Here is a 17,812-nt window from a genome sequence, read left to right on the forward strand (position 1 = left end):
GGTTAGTAATCTGTTTCTGTTTCATTTCTGAGCATTGAAGAGACCTGTAATGAGATTAATATGCAGCTCTAAAATAATCCCAAATCATCAGTATTGGGTTATATTATGGCTGGTTGCAAATGGTCATATACTTGACCAGTAACATTATTATTATTATTATTATTATTATTATTATTATTATTATTATTATTATTATTATTATATTAATAGCAATCATAGTAAAATACTACATCCTAATTATATAGTCAGCACCTCGTTTTAAGGGTGTGTGTGTATTGTGTCAAGCTTTGCCAATAATGTATTTTTTGTACTTGTACAAGTACAAAAAAAAATAAAGTGTCCACTATCTAGCAATAAAATAAAATAATAATATATATTACATAATAGAAACACACTATGGCATAAATACTGCTCTTCATTTGATCTGTGTATATGCAAAATAATGTGTATATGTATGTATATAAAAGATATATAAAACGGTTGGTCACAACAAACAATACTGTAGCTTTAAACCCAATCCAATTGACTGATTAGCCACGCCCCTTTCAGGACTACTGACCAATCAGAGATGTTTGATTGCTGTTCGCGAATGCTGTATCGACCAATTGTATCTCATATCCTGAACACACACGTGGGAAGATGGCGCTGCCGGTGGCTCGGGCGCTGTGGAGGCGAGCAGTTCAGTAAGTTTGTTTCTTGTCAGAGTTACGAGCAAATCATTGTTCCTTTTGCCTTGTAGAAATGTGCAGCAACCGATTCAACGAGCCTGGGACCCTCTTACCAAATGCCACATATTGCATTTGTGTTTTCACCCCGAACAAGGTCGTTCGAGCCTGCGTTTGTTGACATTGAAGCTCAGGGCTTTGAAATGCATGTCAAATCCAAATTGCTTCACCTGTTTCCAGGTGTAATTATGCCATTAAAAACTTGCATCCTCTATAAAGACCCCAATCCGCCCCCAGCAGTGTAATACAAAACGCTGGCAACATCGGCAGCCAGACATTCTTTGTAATAAATATGCTTTCAACGATGTAGGCTGCAACCCATAAAACGGGAAACCTTTATTAGTCAAATGTGGTTGTAAGCGATTGTAAAGTGCTCATTTAATTAAAGAAAAAAAAACTTGAGTCTTTGCTCTCTGAAAGAATGCATTAAAATAATTTTGGGAGGTCTATATGTATAGTTATGTTAGGTCCCTTCTGTCTAAACTATGCAAATCAATATATTTACACAGCGATACAGAAAATCAAACAATAGATTGTATAATTGCATTTTTTCCTTAAATAAAACTAGGTTACAACAACTGAAATGACACGTAGTAATCTTCCAACCAGATCAGTTATTAAGAAGTTAAATCTATGACACTACCTAGAATAGTACAGTACCTGAAAAGGCCTGAAAGGGTGATGCAAATAGTATTAATAACACATGAATTGGCAGTGATTGCATCATGATCCTGACCTGTTCCCTAATTAGCCTCCTAGGAAAGTTGCTTCCCACTAATTGAAACCTTTCATCAGGTAGACACTCGTCCAAAAGCTGCACATAATGTGAAGTAGTAGATAGACAAGAAGTACATTATAGTTAATACTTATTTCCATGTACTATTGGCCTACAAGTATAGTATGTTCTCAGATCACTTAAGTTGTCTCAATGTTTGAAATATAAAAACGTAATTTTTCCTTAATTATACTTAATAGTTTATACATATTTACATATGACATGTGGAAGCATCAAATGGTAGGATGCTTTTGGCTTTGACTGTATGATCTAAGGTACACAGACTTGATAATACCATCTCATAGTATTGTATTGCATTGCAGCCTTTCTTTTAATGGCCATTTATTGTGTTTGCAAGGAAGGGAAGTTTGATTCTGCCTTATATCCTTTTGGCTGGTTTCACAGACCTTGATCAACACTAGTCTAGGACTGCTCTACCTAAAATAACATGTCAGTGTAATGTGAGTCTGTGAAACCAGCCCTTTGAGTGTCAGGGTTATCATTCATCCATATTAAGTAACTTTTCGGTAATGCTTTAGATTACATGGCCCAATTACATTTTAAATCGATATTCAATTTGATAATCTATTAACACGCAACTAATTGCTTATCATATCAATAGAATATTAATGTAATATCTATTTATACCAAAAACATTTGTCAGCATGAACAAAATCACTCAGCCATCTAAAGTGGAGATATCAAACCCAATAAGACAAGTTACAAGAAACAATTGGGGGCAAATGGTTTTGGTATAGATGGATATTACATTAACATTCTATTGAACTTTAATTGTTAAGTAATTGAATTTTAATAGATTTTCTATTGGATATGTATTTAATATTAGATTTGGCCACAATCTTAAGCATTACCAACTTTTCTCCTAGTTTTAAAAGCTGAATTAAAACATCACTATACTGAAATAATATTGACAACCCTTTAGGAAATAGTTGTGAACAGAAACTAGTCTCCTGAACTGGAACAATCACATATCAGCAAATAAACAGTTAATTAGTTATAAACAACCAGGAGTATCAGACTATTCTGCCCCAATTTACTCAGTACTGTACATTGTTAGTTTTATACATCTGTAGCTAGTTTGTTTAAGAAACTTAATGAGAAACTTCAAACAGTTTAAATGTCAATTACAAAGAAAGCAGGATTTTAAAGTTCCAGTAATCTGTCCATATTGGTCATCGAAACACGGTCACAGGTGTTTCTAATTCAAGGCAGATGATTTTCCAGAGGCACAATTATGAAGGGCTTGCTAATATACAGTGTGAAGCAACTGTCACGCCATGCTTCGTAATGTTTGTGGGGTAGTTACTGTTGGTTCATGTTAGGTGTACAGAATGACAGTTTTAATGCCGGGTCTTAATTCCGAACATTTTGGAAATGAAGTGCCAGACACTTGTGTGTTATAGCCAACAAAAGTAGCACACCAAAACCATTGCCGATTACAAACTATTTTACAAGCTTCTGCAAATAATGTCAGACATTATTATTTTTTTCAAACTGGCCTGCTAATAATACCTAAAACTCTGGCTGTTAACATTACACAGATCTTATAATTCCACAATGTGCTTGTACGTTTAAGAATTCATTTCTGTTTAAGCTGTTTTATTAGTTAGATGGAGTTAAAGTACTTAATCAAAGAGCCACAAAAACCGAAACGTGGCAGAGCCATTGGCAGTGACTGTAGAGACTGGAATCTGCAGTTTCTTTAGCTCATTTATTGTGAACTTATTAAAAGCTGTTCGTATCGGATATACACACATGGTTAACTTAAGTACATTCGGTACACTGTGATAGGAATTTGTGTGGTGTGTGTTTTGTTTTTTATGTAAAGCCTAGAGCCTTCACTTTTTCAGCAGGCTGCAGTATGTCACAAACACCATAATGTCAGAGATGTAACAGCATCCTAAAGGAAAAATTGACTGCTGGTATGAAGTCGACAAGTGATGAAAGTAGCCTAGAGCTTGTCAATTACAAAGAGAAGGCCTGGATCTGATAAGTTAATGGGCAGTTTCCCCTTTTCGGGCCTGCCAAAGCTTTATAGCACAGGTTATAAAATCAGAAGTGTAATGTGCTCTTATAACATTTCCAATTAAGAGCAACCACATAAACTTTTGCAGACATTTGCCAGTGAAGGCTAACCAATTCAGCCTAGTATTTTGCATGAATCAAAGATAAAAATACATATAATAATCATCATCATAATAAGAGAATGGTTCCTGGCTGGACTATTTCTGGGCATTATTATTCCTTCTTGTATTTTAGTTACTGTTTCCTGAAAATGAAATAAAATAGTCGAGTGAAACGCTAAGGCTGCCAATTTCAAGATTAGCCCAGAGTAAACCGCACTTTTCTGATGAAGCATGTTTTGTGTAGGTCCAGAAAATTGTGCTGCTGTTTTGAGAAAATAAACCTAATGTAAATGTGCCTGGTAAAATAATTCTGTATTTTCAGATTATCTCTTATTTGAATAGTGTTTTGTTAATAATGTTTACATTAGGGTTTAATATCCGTATATGTTTACATGACCAAACTACAAAGAATATTACTTATTTTATATTTTAATGTATATCTATCGATGGATTAATACAAATCTGTATGTCTTTTACAAAAATCATTGGCTATTGCACTTGCAAAAGCATCAGTTAAATGCTGAATGAGGTTCAAAACATTTGTTTACTAATATCAGATCCTTTAAAATGTATGTTTATTTATTAATGTCATTTGTATATGCTGTTTGTTAAATAAGACAGATGTAGATAATATATTGCAGTTTTTTTTTACTAAATTGCATTGTAGTAATTTCTGCTGATGACCATATATGCATTTTTTTCTTATTATTATTTAAGTAAAATATTAGATTTTTTGTCACAAAGGGAACTTGGCTTTGAAAAATGTGCTTAGGCTATCATGGGGGTCAGCTGTGTATGTATGTGCAGTGCAAGGTGTATATTCATTGTATTTGTCAAAGAAAACATCTCCATGTGCCTGTTTTTATAGATTGTTTTTAGCAAATTCTTCAGGCCAAATCACAGTATTATACAACAGAGCAGATTGGTGCATTTTTGAAGGCACTTTTAGATTTTTGGTTTTAATTAGACCTTTTTTCCATTATTAACATCATTAAGCTTCTTCCCAAGCAGTGTTTTACTAACATTTGCATTCCACAGGAAAATCAATCTGTAAATTCCAGTCTGTTGACACTTCATTTCCACATCCATTGGCCCTAGTTTGCGGTGATGGAGGTGTGTGGCCTTAATCCTGTTAGAGACTGATTCACCCGATTGTTTTTAGAATAGAACATGCATATAGAGAGAGACGTTGTTCAGATATATTAGTAGATTGTAGTTTGAAGTCCGGATTCCCCACTACTTATAGTGGCGTGAACAAAACAATATCGCAATTTGAAACTATCTCAAACACTTCGTCACAATCTTCATGGTAATCTGGGAAAGAAGACCTCCTTTTGAAACATAAGACATCAACATGTTAGTGTGAAAGGCATTTATTTTCAAACAGTGCTGCAGTAAATTGGGCCTTTACCTGTTATTGACCTTCCCTAAGCTTGTCTTTGAAATTTGTTACAGAGCATTAACTGAACACATGTTGTGGTGGGAAAACAAAGCTGTGGTAACAGGATTGAGTACCAGCTGAGTAAACTAGTGAGGCAGGATGGCAGAGAGGGCTGCACTTGACTAGGAGGTAACCAAGAAGATACATACGGGTAACAGATGGAAATTTGTGTTTAGACAAAGACAAAGTCTTGATCCAAACAAGTGCCCCTGCTTTAGCGTTAAAACCTTTGATCAACAGAACATCTTGGATAAAGCTTGGTCTTTCAAAAGATAGCACATGGAAATTGCATCTGTACAAACATACCCTTCAGGAATGTGGGGACAATAAAACAAAAGAATATTGTGCTAAAAGGCACGTTTCTTGGCTGAAATGTGATTAACCAGTTAAAGTCAGAAAGTTGATACTATACTAATCATTATCGTGCAGCACAAATGTTTCAAATATTGTTTGTCATTTTTGTGGTTTTCCAGTTATCTCTTTCATAGAGTATACTGTACTGTTGTGTGCCAGCACAGCAGGCAGAGTTTCCAAATTATGCAATAGGGAACTTTGGAAAGCTCACAATTGTTTGAATAGTTTTCTTCATTTTTGACTTCAGTCTTACTCAATCTTTTTTATTTCAGACATTCATAAGGATTATTATTTTACACAACCTCTAACCCTGTCAGACATTGACTCAGACCTTGTCACATAGTCTTACTGCTTCTGTGCGGAAAGAGTGAAAGAAAGTAAACGACTAATATTAATTTCACGTCAAGGTGAAAGGAGCTGGTATCGCTGCTGGTTCATTTACAAATCCTACACCACGTCAGACATACCTGCACCTTTCCACTCAGATGCCTCTGTGTACAGCCCAGTAGTATTTTTTTTTTACCTGCTCCGTGCATATTTATCTTCTCTGGTAATTGTGTTGATCTGCTGCAGGTTCATGCTTTATATGATCAAGCTGTACATAAATCAAACCATCAACACAATTATTAGAGAGAGTTTCATTGCAGCCCGACACGGAGGGCCAGTGAAGTTCGGCCTGTTGACCCTCAGTGTTGACTGATGTTTTCTGTAAGATCCCAGTAATACAGATAAAGACTGTGTGGCATTTGCTGTGAAAGATGAGATTTCAGACCTATTGTAACTTGTTTACTTGTAGCTGCCATTTTTGGTATCTGGTTTCCAGCTCCTCTTGGTTTGTTGATGCTTTCTTCCCCAGCACAATCGTATTGTACGTGACCAGTGCTTTGATTTTGATTTTTAGTTATTTTTGAACAACCTTGAAGTTTTCTGGAACAAAATACATTTTGTGATACTGTCCTTTGGTTTGGGTGGGACAGGTACTTAAAAAGTGCAGTAAAAGAGTGACAGTTCACTGTCCTGCCTCAAGGTGTCAGTGTTCACAGTGTTCTGTCTTGCAGCCTCAAGATCTTTCCCCTCAGGTAGACCTAATGTGTAAGAGCTGATTTTAGTATATTTAGGCTTCATAACTATCCTGGGAGTTGGAAAAGTATTTATGGCACTGTCTGCAGTGTTAGTCCAATGATGGGAAGGTCATTATAATTGGATGATTGTTTGAAAGTGCTCTGTGGCTACCCTGCGAAAGGCGCTATATAAATATAAATACAGATTGATTGATTTTAAGTGATTGCTTGTAGAACTCTAATTTGCTGAATACAAGACGTAGAAGCCGTTTTTTGGGATATGCGTAAGAGAGAGTGCAGTTTTTTTCTGATTTAAAGATGCTTCAGTGTAGTGCTACTGAAATTTTGCCACTGCTTGTATTTATTCAAAACAAACATTATGAACATTCAATAATATATTTAAATTTCTTGCCATGGTGTCTAAACTGTGTTAATAAATGTTGCTTCCACATATATAGGAGTTGTTGGTTAAAAAAAAAGATAATTACAAATATATTGGACATGGGTATCTTCTGAGGCATACAGTATCACCCTTGGAGCGTTGCGATGATAACGCCTTACACTGGTTAAAAGGGTGATGAAAATTAAATATTAAAACCACCCCAGCAATAACAAAAATGTTAATAATGCGAACATATTTCCTTGGATGAGCAGATGTAAATGTACGCCGCAGCCCCCAAGGTTCGCCGCAGCCTTCTGTAAGGGCCGCAGCCACCCCTGTCTTCCCGCGAGGAGCCGGGGCGACCAGGGATGTCCCCCTCAGTCTCATTAGGTTTGGAAATGAGCACACTGCGTATTGCAACAGAGCAGACAGCGGGGGCTGGGGGGGAGCGAGTCTGCCGGACAGTAGATGGCACTAGTTATCACAGATTAAGCCCCGTTGTAAATCTCAGCCTTTGAGAGCTGTTACTGTATGTTTTACAGCTGGGCACCGAACAGATTCTCATACTGTTACTGTTTCTTTTTTTTCTCATTCTTTAAGAGCAGTCCTTATACAGTAAATGTCAGTGTAATTTTTCATATTGCCTTAAGGCTTTTTCTTTTGCCCACCATGCAGTTGCTTTAAAGAATTAATAGTAAATGTCTTGATCAAAAGGCAAAGGGAACAAGGTTTCAAAATGTTGTGTGATTTAAATGTTTTATAGTGTTACTATGACAACTACATAGTGCTATAGTAATTACATTAAGCCTAAGCAAATCAGTACAATTTGAATCTTTGGGCTAGTACTCAAATATGGTCCGCAGACAGAGAAAGCTAGCCCTTCTATTTTAGTGTGTTGTTGAAAAGTCTCCCAGGCACAATTTCTGTAAGGCAGGTTATTTTTAGGTTGTTGATTCAGAAACACAATATTTAAGTATTATGTAAGGATTTTTAGAAAACGTGTTAATTTTTACATTATAATGATGAAAATGTGTTCCATTTAAATAATTATTAATATCTAAATATGGTCAGCTACAGTTTAATGAATTAAATGGATGGATGGATGTAAAGCTGTTTTTTTTTTTTTGCAGTCGTAAATAGTTTGTAATCATATTTGAATCCACTTTTAACCTTGTTTGTTTGGATTAGTAAACCCCTTCTTCAGTAGTTTCTCCTTGTAGTGTAGCTTATTAGTGAAATAACCCATGTACTGAGTCAAAATGGAGAGAAAATGGAATGGAAAATGTCCTTATTGTGACAGGTTTGTCTAAGAGAGAATTCTGAGAACGCTTTCAATCCAGAAAGCTGACATTGGTTAGGAAATGGTACTTTGACTGCTCCTCTGTTCAATACAGATACTGCTTATGACAAGAGACTTATAAGCGAAAGCAGCATTATCCGTGTCCAGAAAATAGTTTGCTTCTTAAGCTGAACATAAGTGGTTTATTAGGTGAAAAATATGTATTGCGTTTTCTTGTCACTTAGATATTGTTGCCGTGTAAATCAGTTGTAAAATGAACTTTAGAATACCAGTATGCATTTATGTATTTAGAAGTAGTAGAAATAGAAGTATAAACTATTGTTGTTCTCTCTCTCTTTTGATACTTTAGATTCTCCAATATGGTCAGAAACCTTCAGTTATTTCAAGGAGACTTTTTCTACCTAATATGAATTATGAAATATACGACAAAAGGTATAAAAACCCTACCCAAAACAAACAGGCAAATCCACAACAGTCCCACTCTTTCTCAGTGGTGTTTATTATGTCAACACCTAGCCTCAGCTGTCACATACATGGCTAAGAACAACAGCCGTGATTGGCGTAAGAGTCCACCGATTTGCTCTAGCGCCATGACTTGCTCATTGAGCTATTTACCTTCTTCCTTTAATGAAGTGTTTGATGGGATCCTCTTAACATTCCTAGTAGTAGCAGCAGCAGCTCGGACAGCTTTCCTCCGCTCGGCAGTGCCCCTGCTACTGCTGCCGGTCATTAATACCAGGCCTTGCTGCAAAAAACTAAAAAAAAGGGAAAAGGGGAGTGAGAGAGACTGACCAAAAAACCAAAACCCAAAACCGTTTTAATTTTGAATGAGGTGGTTACCAAGAATGAAAGCGAATTAAAAGCACCCAAAATATACGCATCTCAAATGTGAGACGTCAGGAATAAACTGCTGCTTAAATGTGATACTTTGTCATCCCTTTGTTTGTTTGTTTGTTTTTTGTTTATTGAATCCAGATGGCAGCCACCAACTTCTGTTGTTTCACTTTCAAGTCTCGCAAAAAGCTTTTACAACCTTTGCTCCAGCGCTTATCGCGTTTCCTTTACTCATTTATGATGAGCAAATCCATTCAGAAATTGGAAACATCTTTCAACACAGAAATGTAACCCCCTAACCCCCTCTCCTCCAGAAATAATTTTCCATGTATCATTTTTTCCGTAACTCCAGGTACGTTTAAATTGAAGAATGTTCCATGTCCACTTTATGAGGCCGGTTATAAGTCAGAGCTCACTTTCTGGCGGCATGTTAAATTCAGTTTTCATTCTTAAGGCCATCAACAGGGCCAAACAAATCTCCCGACTGCCGCGGTCAGCCTCCATCCCAAACCCAATTCTGAATGTCATTTTTACTTTAACTCACCGAAATAGATTGTGATCTTAAACCGATTATCCTGTTATTTATGGGGGTGCCGTAACTTTGCAGCCCTTCTGATTTTGCATCATTATAAATAACAATGAGTTATTTACAGGAAAAGGGGAGGTCGGGACTTCTTAATGTGGAGTAAAGACTGCTTAGTCATCGGATGCGGTCAGAGCAGGATTCCAATCAAACCTCCGAGCTATATAAAACCTCTCCTTTCTAAAGAGGTCCTCTCTTTAATGGCACTGACTGACTGATTACTTGGGCATTCCATGTCGCTTAATCTCATTCCTAATAGTGACTTAACCTGGGGCTGTAATGACTGAATCACCACCTCATCTGTTTGAGGTTTGTTAAGCTTTAACTCTGACTGAGAGAAAGAGAGGGAGAGAGAGGCTGTTGTATGCTCTGCAGTGAATGTCAAACCTTGTTTTTTTGGGGGGGTGTTGTAAATGTTGCAGCTTTTTTCAATGATGAGCAATCAATGAATAATTGTGGTGTCTTGGGTGTTTGGACAAATATATAATGTATACAGAAAGAAAACAATAACACAAAAGAAGTCACATTGGATCTATTAGTGAAGGCATCTTAGATTACGTCAGTATTAATCATGGGTTCGTTAGTGTATTGTTAAGGAGTTGGGAACATTTGCATGTGCAGTCGTAGGCAGGGTAGTAAAAGGCTGAGCTGGATTAGATTGTTTGTATTGCACCATGGCCTTGTTGTGAACTTGTCAAATCTGCTGATCTGTTTTACGGTATGTTTGTAAAGGACGAAGTTGCTTCCAGTAAAAGTCAAGTGTGTCTCGGAGAGTGTCTCATTGGAAGTGAATTATTGAAGAACATGGTTTTATTTTTTAATTTTTCTTATTGTTATTTTTCTCAAGGTGCATTATACTTTTTTCTGTTTATTCGTGAGGCATTTGTAATTAATTAGTTTTTACAGAATGACACCTGTCACTTAATTTGTTTCCACTGCTTTATTTCTCCCATCAGTGAAACCATAAATGTCAGATAGTAAGTGTGGTAATCAAATAACAAGAACTTGTATGTGGCAAAATGATAATAAATGTTATGCATAGAATAAAGCATGTGAGATTTAGCATATATTGTTATCAATTAAATAAATATATACATAAATCAACGTCAGTTCTAAAGCCTTTCTCATGAGTTGGAGTCTAAAGATCATATCCTAAAAGATTTTACCAAATTACATGTTATTAAAATGTGTAATAATATTTTGTTGGTATGGGTGTATCAATCCCTGTGCCAAGGTTTCCCTGTGAAAGATGCAGGTATTTAATCCGGTCATTTAACCTATTTTGTGTAACAGCTTGAGAGTAGTAAAAGATCAGGCTTTTTTCCAAACAGTTTGTTTTTAAGTTTCATGCAAAGCTTCCAATGTTAATTAAAACGATTCAGGTCCCCATACAACTGTGACACAGCCGTTTGTTTGAAAATATATTCCCACACTTTAGGAATCGGTATTCAGAGCCAAATGTTTGCCTTCCAACAATTCTTCACTGACAATTTGTGTTGAAATAAATGAAATCCATAAGTGGGGTTTAACCCTTTCCTTCTTGGTACGCACAACAGCATGACACTTCCTTGCAATGTAGTGTTTTTTTTTTCTTTTCAGTTTGGGTGTTTTAACATGAGCCTGGGTAAGGATGTCACTGCGTTTGGATGAATGGTCATTTAGAAATTGATCTTTGTAGACCTGCCATTTTAAAATGACATCTTGACAAAATGCATAGGCAAACATTTGTGACAAAACCCCAAGCACAAACTGGAACAGACTCAAACACATCTACATTTGACAGCTTAGCCTGAAGCCTCATGCTAAAGCCTGATGTGAACATTAGAGGCATATCAATTCTGCATAAAAAGTAAACTTTTTCTTTTGTGTTTGGATGTGCTCATTTTCATATGATGGGCCTAATGATGAGTTTTGAAGGAGGCAGTGTCCAACAATTATGATGAATATTCAGTAAACTGTCCTGTTAAACTCAAGCAAAAAAGTAAAGTGCTAATGTTTTTTGTTACAGTTTGTGAGTGTACTGGCACGTGCCCAAAGCAAGTTGAAAACAATAAGGGATAGAAAATAGAAAATACTTTTTGATGACATACGTGAAACTGAGCTTATTTTTAATGTCATAAAATCCCCTGACATTTTCAATTGGACATGAGGGTGTAATAGAGGAAGTTCCGCTTTGTGATGGATGAATTGTTTTCCTATTGTGTTGGAGGCTGAGATCCAATTTTTTTTTCCATTCTGCCACAAAGCTACGGTAATAGCAATATAACTGCCAAGAATAACCCAATATATTCCAAACAGTTTTCAATGAATAAGATAATTGTTATATTAAGTTTAAAATAATAAAATGCATTTAAAAATAAATGGGCAGTTTTTGCTCAATAGCTTTCATGTATTCATGTTTTATTTTGTGCAGTCTTCATGTATATAAATTATGGTTTTATAACATAGACCTATATATACATACAAACTATACACATTTTATAGATATGTAAAAGCATTCAACTGAGCCTTGCAGAACCATGAAGATATACTCATCACACTGTGGTCAATAGATATTCATGCATTATTTGTCCTAAAACTTCACAAATGATCTGATCAGCCAATGTTTGAGTATCTAGATCATAATCTACAATCCTGGTGGACTGACATGCTGCTTTATTATTCCATAGACACATCTGTGTGAGGGCAAATAGATGCTGAAGTGACACTTCCCAAATACTTGAGGTGTTATGAAATATTTGCCTGTGTTTTCATAAGTTATTCTTACCCCCCATGCTTCATACGAGAGAACAGCAAGATAAATATTATGTCTTGTTTCCTGAACCCTAATGGACCTCTAAATTGGAATGTTTAATTAATACAGGAAACGAAGACACCCATCTGGGAAAATTAGGTTTAGATCAAACAGCCTGTATAAAAGAATTTACTTCTAATCTAATTAACACCTATTAGCTGTTGTAGAGGAATTATGCACCAGCAAACAAGTCATTATGCTCTGATTTAGCTTTCCCAGGACCACAAAGCAAATTATTTTAGCACTTTTGTAAGTGTCTTTAATAGAGCAGTGTTTAGCAAAATCAGTCCCAGCTGCTAAATGTAATTATAAATTAATGTTGTGCATACATATTTGCATTTTATTATTAGGTCACTTCTTAAGGTTGTTGGGGAAGGAGCTCCAGTATGTTTTTCTTTTTCTTTTTTTCTCTCCTCTTTCTTTCTGCTTGTGTGTGCACAAAAGCAGCGCTCTGGCTTTGTTTCAGAGATTATCAAAGAATCTTGCAAAGCCTCGTCACATCTCTGTAAGCTGTTACTTGGTATCCTTTTGGAGGGTTCCTGATTGCGGTTGAACCCGAGGTGTAGCTGTTGCTTTCTCTGGACTGGTTTAACCTTTCTGATGCTGGGTGGAAAGGCTGAAATGTTGCCCGGCGCAGCTCGTCTTTTAAAGGTTTTCCTGTTTTTCAAGGTGCCGTGGCTTATCCTGTTGGATTCGTGTTCCATCAGCATAAATTGAGTGAGATAGTCACGGGTATCCAATATGGCGACTGCGCCAGGTCATCTGAATGTGAGACTGGTATCTGGCTTTGGGTTGAATGGATAGGGCTGGCATAAAATCAATTTGGGCATGTCAAAAATATACACAATACACAAGCTGTTCTTTAGGTGTATTTTATAGATAATTGTTTGATTGTGTCTTTTCATATCTGTCAAAATCTGTTTATCTTATTTTATGTCTTATTTGAGTTCCCTTCTTGTCTACCCTAGATCATATAGCATTTTTGGCAGCATTGTGTCTTCTGCACCTGGATTATAATTTTAATCTGTATGGGCCATTTCCTACTGTCTAATCATTCCCACATCTTGGTTACATAAACAGTACTTTGCTGCATAGACCCAGACTGGAAGCCTGTATAACACGTGTCAGTTTGTACCACGGAGAGGGCTGCCATCAATCAGAGCGCATTAGTACAAGGTGGCTCAGATTGGTATGCCTTTTAGGTTTGTCTGCAATGATGCGCTACATCCTGCAGGCCTTTGTTTACTCTTGTGGGCCACAGCTGTTAGGATAGGTGATAGCCGTAGTCAACTAGACCTGAATGCACGCGCTGTTGCACTCGAAACGTTAACTAGCCACATTAGACACAGCACATTAAACACTGGTGCTGTTGTGGCTGTTCGCACTGGGATCCTCGCCTGTCTTGGCCAGAGTCACACCTAACTTCCAGGCTGAAAAGAACAGAAGAATGCTGCAATGAATCTAAAATAAATACATTTGTATTTTGCGTGTTCACTACTGTAAATCGCTCTCGGTATCTCAATTGGTTATGTCTCTTGTGTGTTTGGAGTGGGTGGGTTTCTGAATGGCGAGGCTGTTCCAGCACTTAATTTATCTGTTTGATGTGCTATTATGTTGACCATGAGTGTTCATGTCTTCTTCACTGTAACTGTATTTACTTTTTTTTTTATTCCTCTGTTCTCTGCCTTTGGTTTCCATACAGCAAGCTGAGCTACAGTCTAACTCTAGGAAAATACCCATAAGGCCAATAAGACCATATGTACAGTGTTGCAGATTTTTATTATGCACCAGTAAAGCCACACCACAGCAGGATATTTCTAAACATGAAAATTAATTCATAGCTAAATGCTGCTATTTTGAGTACAGACGAAGTATGAAAGCATATCAAATGACAGTTTACACCCCATACAAGATGAGGAATAACCAACTGGCGGTGGGGATGTTGGATTTGCAGCTGTAGCTCAAGAGTGACACATTGTATGAAAAAAAAACCGTTGAAAAACAAATGAGGTGCAGCAATTTAAAACTCACCGTGGGCGTCATATAGCAGTATTATGCCTTGGTGTATATATAGGTTAATAATATTCGTGGGTAATGTTGAAATTATTCAGACTTATCATTAGAAATTTTGATTAATCATTTAGTTTTATAAATGCTGTTCATTAAACTATAAACCCTACCTATATCAATGGTATCCATGCAGAGATTGTTAAACTCTGCTTCGGCCTAACGATTCTAGCTGGTTGAATAAGTTAGACCGGGGGGATGTGTGAATATTTAGGAATCAACTGAGAGGCAGTCTACAGTTTACTACTGTTGAGTACAACTGTACATATAGGATTTTCTTTAGTAATAACATTGCCATTTATCCTTCACTTTATCTGATCGAAATACTATTTATTAGCAGGAAATGGAGTGTTATGTGACAAAAGCAATTTGCCTCTAATTGGGAGTAATGTTTTAATATTCATCTTAAGTATTTAATAGCAAGCAAAAGAAAGCCTGTGCAATTGCATTACATCACATTGGAAAGTTACTGGCATATGATTAAATACAAATGCATCTAAAAATACAATACATTTGAAGAGTGACACTAATGTCACAAAAGGGGAGGCGATGGAGGGCTGTGGGTGATTGGATCGATAACCTGGCTGTGGAATTAGCATTAGGGCAATGTGTTACCAAAAAGAGGAAGGAAAAAAAAAAAAAATCCCCCTTCCTTGTAATGAACTTTACCATTAAAGTACTTGAGCATGACTTAGTCTCAGAGCAATGCAAATGGAATTGCCCCCTGATGGCTTGGAATGCCCCCAGCTGGCCTTTAAAAGGTGATAATTGGAAAATACAGGATACAGCGATAGTCAGAATGGGGACTTCTTGTTACATTTAGTTAACTGCTGTATGTTTAATATTAAGACACTAAGGCTGCTTATACAAAATACACTTTTAAATCTCTGCTTGTGGTCAATTAAAACAATATTTATTTATTTATTTATTTATGTATTTATGTACTTTACAAATTAGTTTTAATTCTCGTTTGCTGTTGTATTACTTTTACTTGTGTTTGTGTCCATGCCAAATGAAGAGATTTACCCTGCCCTTGTGTACTTTCCTTTCTGAAGACCAGAAACGTGTTTTTTTTTTAATTCTATAACTAGTTGTTAAAAATAACAATGAATTCCATGTTAGACATACGCCTCACTCCTCCCTCATAATTAGAAAGCGCTCCCATAGTACGCTTTGTGCCTTTGGAAAAATATCTAAAGTAATCATTAAAACTGTCACTTAGGAAATTCTCCTCACAGGCAAAATGGATAGTTATTCATTATTCAGTAATTATTTCAGATAAATAGCTAACACACACACAGACTGTCATTTTCATACTGCCCCCTGGAAAATAAAACAAGGGAAAGAAACAACTTTTGTTTTGAATCTGCTTTTATTCGGGAGGTCAAGACACTGCAGCCCTTTTCAGAAATAAATTGAAAATGTAGTGGTGTTTTGAAATGGTTGTGATGATGAAGTTTACCAGGAATAAATTGCTCACTTATTGTCAATGTATTGGTCTTATGTTTTCTTAAGCTTTGGACCCACATGTTCTCAGCTGTTTTATCTTCTTAAACTAAGTATTTGTTTCTCTAAAGACAAGATTTCCCTCCTCTGTTCAAATATCCAGTCTGGCTTGTCAAATTTTGAATGATTTACCAGTTGTACAAACGGGTCTATCGGCAAATATCCCTTGGAAAATGAGAGTTTACTTGGCAATATTCTGTCTCCATCACAAATATTGAATGCAGAGGTAAATATATTATTGATATAATTGATACACACAAAAATCTTAAAATTGTATATATGTATGTGACAAATGCCTGTGAAGTTCATCCCTCTGCAGATCAGGCCCAGCTGACAGTGCTTTACCTGTTCCCATCAGTGTCACAATACAAACCTTCCAGTACAAATAAGCCTTCCCCAATGCAGTGGACAACCGATTTATGCCATCCTATGCTCATACAAATGTTCCCCCCCCATTAACGATTGACAGAACGAGTCTTGGCCTTCTCTTTGCTCGTTTATTTGAGAAGTTCTGTGGTAACGACAGATCCATAACTGTATTATTTTAGCTCTTTCTGCGGTACATTCTATTTTCCGTATTTGAGGAACAGAAGGTGGTGTGTGTGTGTGTGTGAGCGAGAGAGAGAGAGAGAGAGAGAGAGAGAGAGAGAGAGAGAGAGTTTGTAGGGGGAGGGATGTTTCAGTCAGTTCTGGAAAATGAAATATACAGTGGAACTGCACTAAACTGTCGTGTTGATGCCATCGGTCCCTGACAGTTTGACTTCCCCCTTGCTCCAAAAGCAGCCCAGGTCTGTGAACTAGGCCTGAGGTCTCTCCCTCTGTCTTCCTTCCTGCCCCTTCATATCCTACAGGAGGGGCTCCTTTGCCTTTCCTGGCTGGACGGGAGGGGAGGGGAGGCTGCAGCCCGCTACCTAGCAGCTCTGTGACAGGTCTCTAGGGGGCCGTATACTCTTTATTCCCACACTTGTTAGCTGGAACTCCTGGCCTTGTCTTGCCACCTTCCTACCCTGCCAATGTGGCTACACACCAGATTTTGTTACCATTCAAGCCTCAGGATTGCTTCATTAGTTCTTTCTCCCCTCTCCCCCTATTTGACTTCCCTCTTTTTTGTAGGAATATGTCCTCCTCACCAAAGCTACCTTCCACCTAAGGGAAAGTATATCAGTGGAAAATGAAAGGGGCGGGGGGTGAAATCTCACTCAGAAAGTCCAGTGCCCATGCACCCGTGCCCTTAGTGCGTCAGTTGGGGAGCTCTTGTGATACAGATAAAGGCTTTTGACTCACCGGGTAGTATCTCATAATGAGCCTGGGTAGGAAGATGTCATTTCCGTGGGGATGGATTGGAATGAAGGGGGTTACTAATTTATTTATTTATTTAATTAGCTACATATTGAATGTAAAAAAAAAAATCATCTTCAAAAGAGAGTGAATTCGGGCATGCAGTTTGAAAGGCTTTCAGAAGAATCAGGTTAGAGGAGTCTTTAAATACACCTCCACCCCCGAATTCACCCCCACAATCCCTCCCAGAAGCAGATATACAGATTTTAATGTCAAATTTATAAGATGCTGGGAAGTCGTTATTCTCCAGGTGATTGCGCTGAGATTTGCATCCACCTGGTAATTTAGTAAATTCATTAGCCAGAGGCAAGAACACAAATGTCTGTCTTTTCTTTTTTTTTTTTTTTTTCTTTCTTCAATTTTTTGGAAGAAGAAGCTTGTTACATTTCTCCCAAGGATGGGTTTTGCATTTCATTTTGTATACATTTCTTAATTTAATCAAAGAAATTAACGAAGCTAAGCCCTGTTTACTCACATGTTTATGCACATACACAGACACACAAAA

The 17,812-nt window shown here is 37.0% G+C and overlaps 1 protein-coding gene across 1 annotated transcript in view; it reads left to right on the plus strand.

Annotated features, from left to right (window-relative positions):
• The first annotated feature begins 604 nt into the window (after window positions 1-604).
• clybl (citrate lyase beta like) overlaps window positions 605-17,812 on the plus strand; it is a 67,348-nt gene continuing 50,140 nt past the window's right edge. The window contains exon 1 of the mRNA XM_066706761.1: window positions 605-683. Within this exon, the coding sequence (XP_066562858.1) occupies window positions 640-683 (44 nt within the window). The 5' untranslated portion in view covers window positions 605-639. The remainder of the gene's footprint in view (window positions 684-17,812) is intronic.

This window comes from Amia ocellicauda, chromosome 6 (assembly GCF_036373705.1).
Source record: "Amia ocellicauda isolate fAmiCal2 chromosome 6, fAmiCal2.hap1, whole genome shotgun sequence".
Classification (NCBI taxonomy): Eukaryota; Metazoa; Chordata; class Actinopteri; order Amiiformes; family Amiidae; genus Amia; species Amia ocellicauda.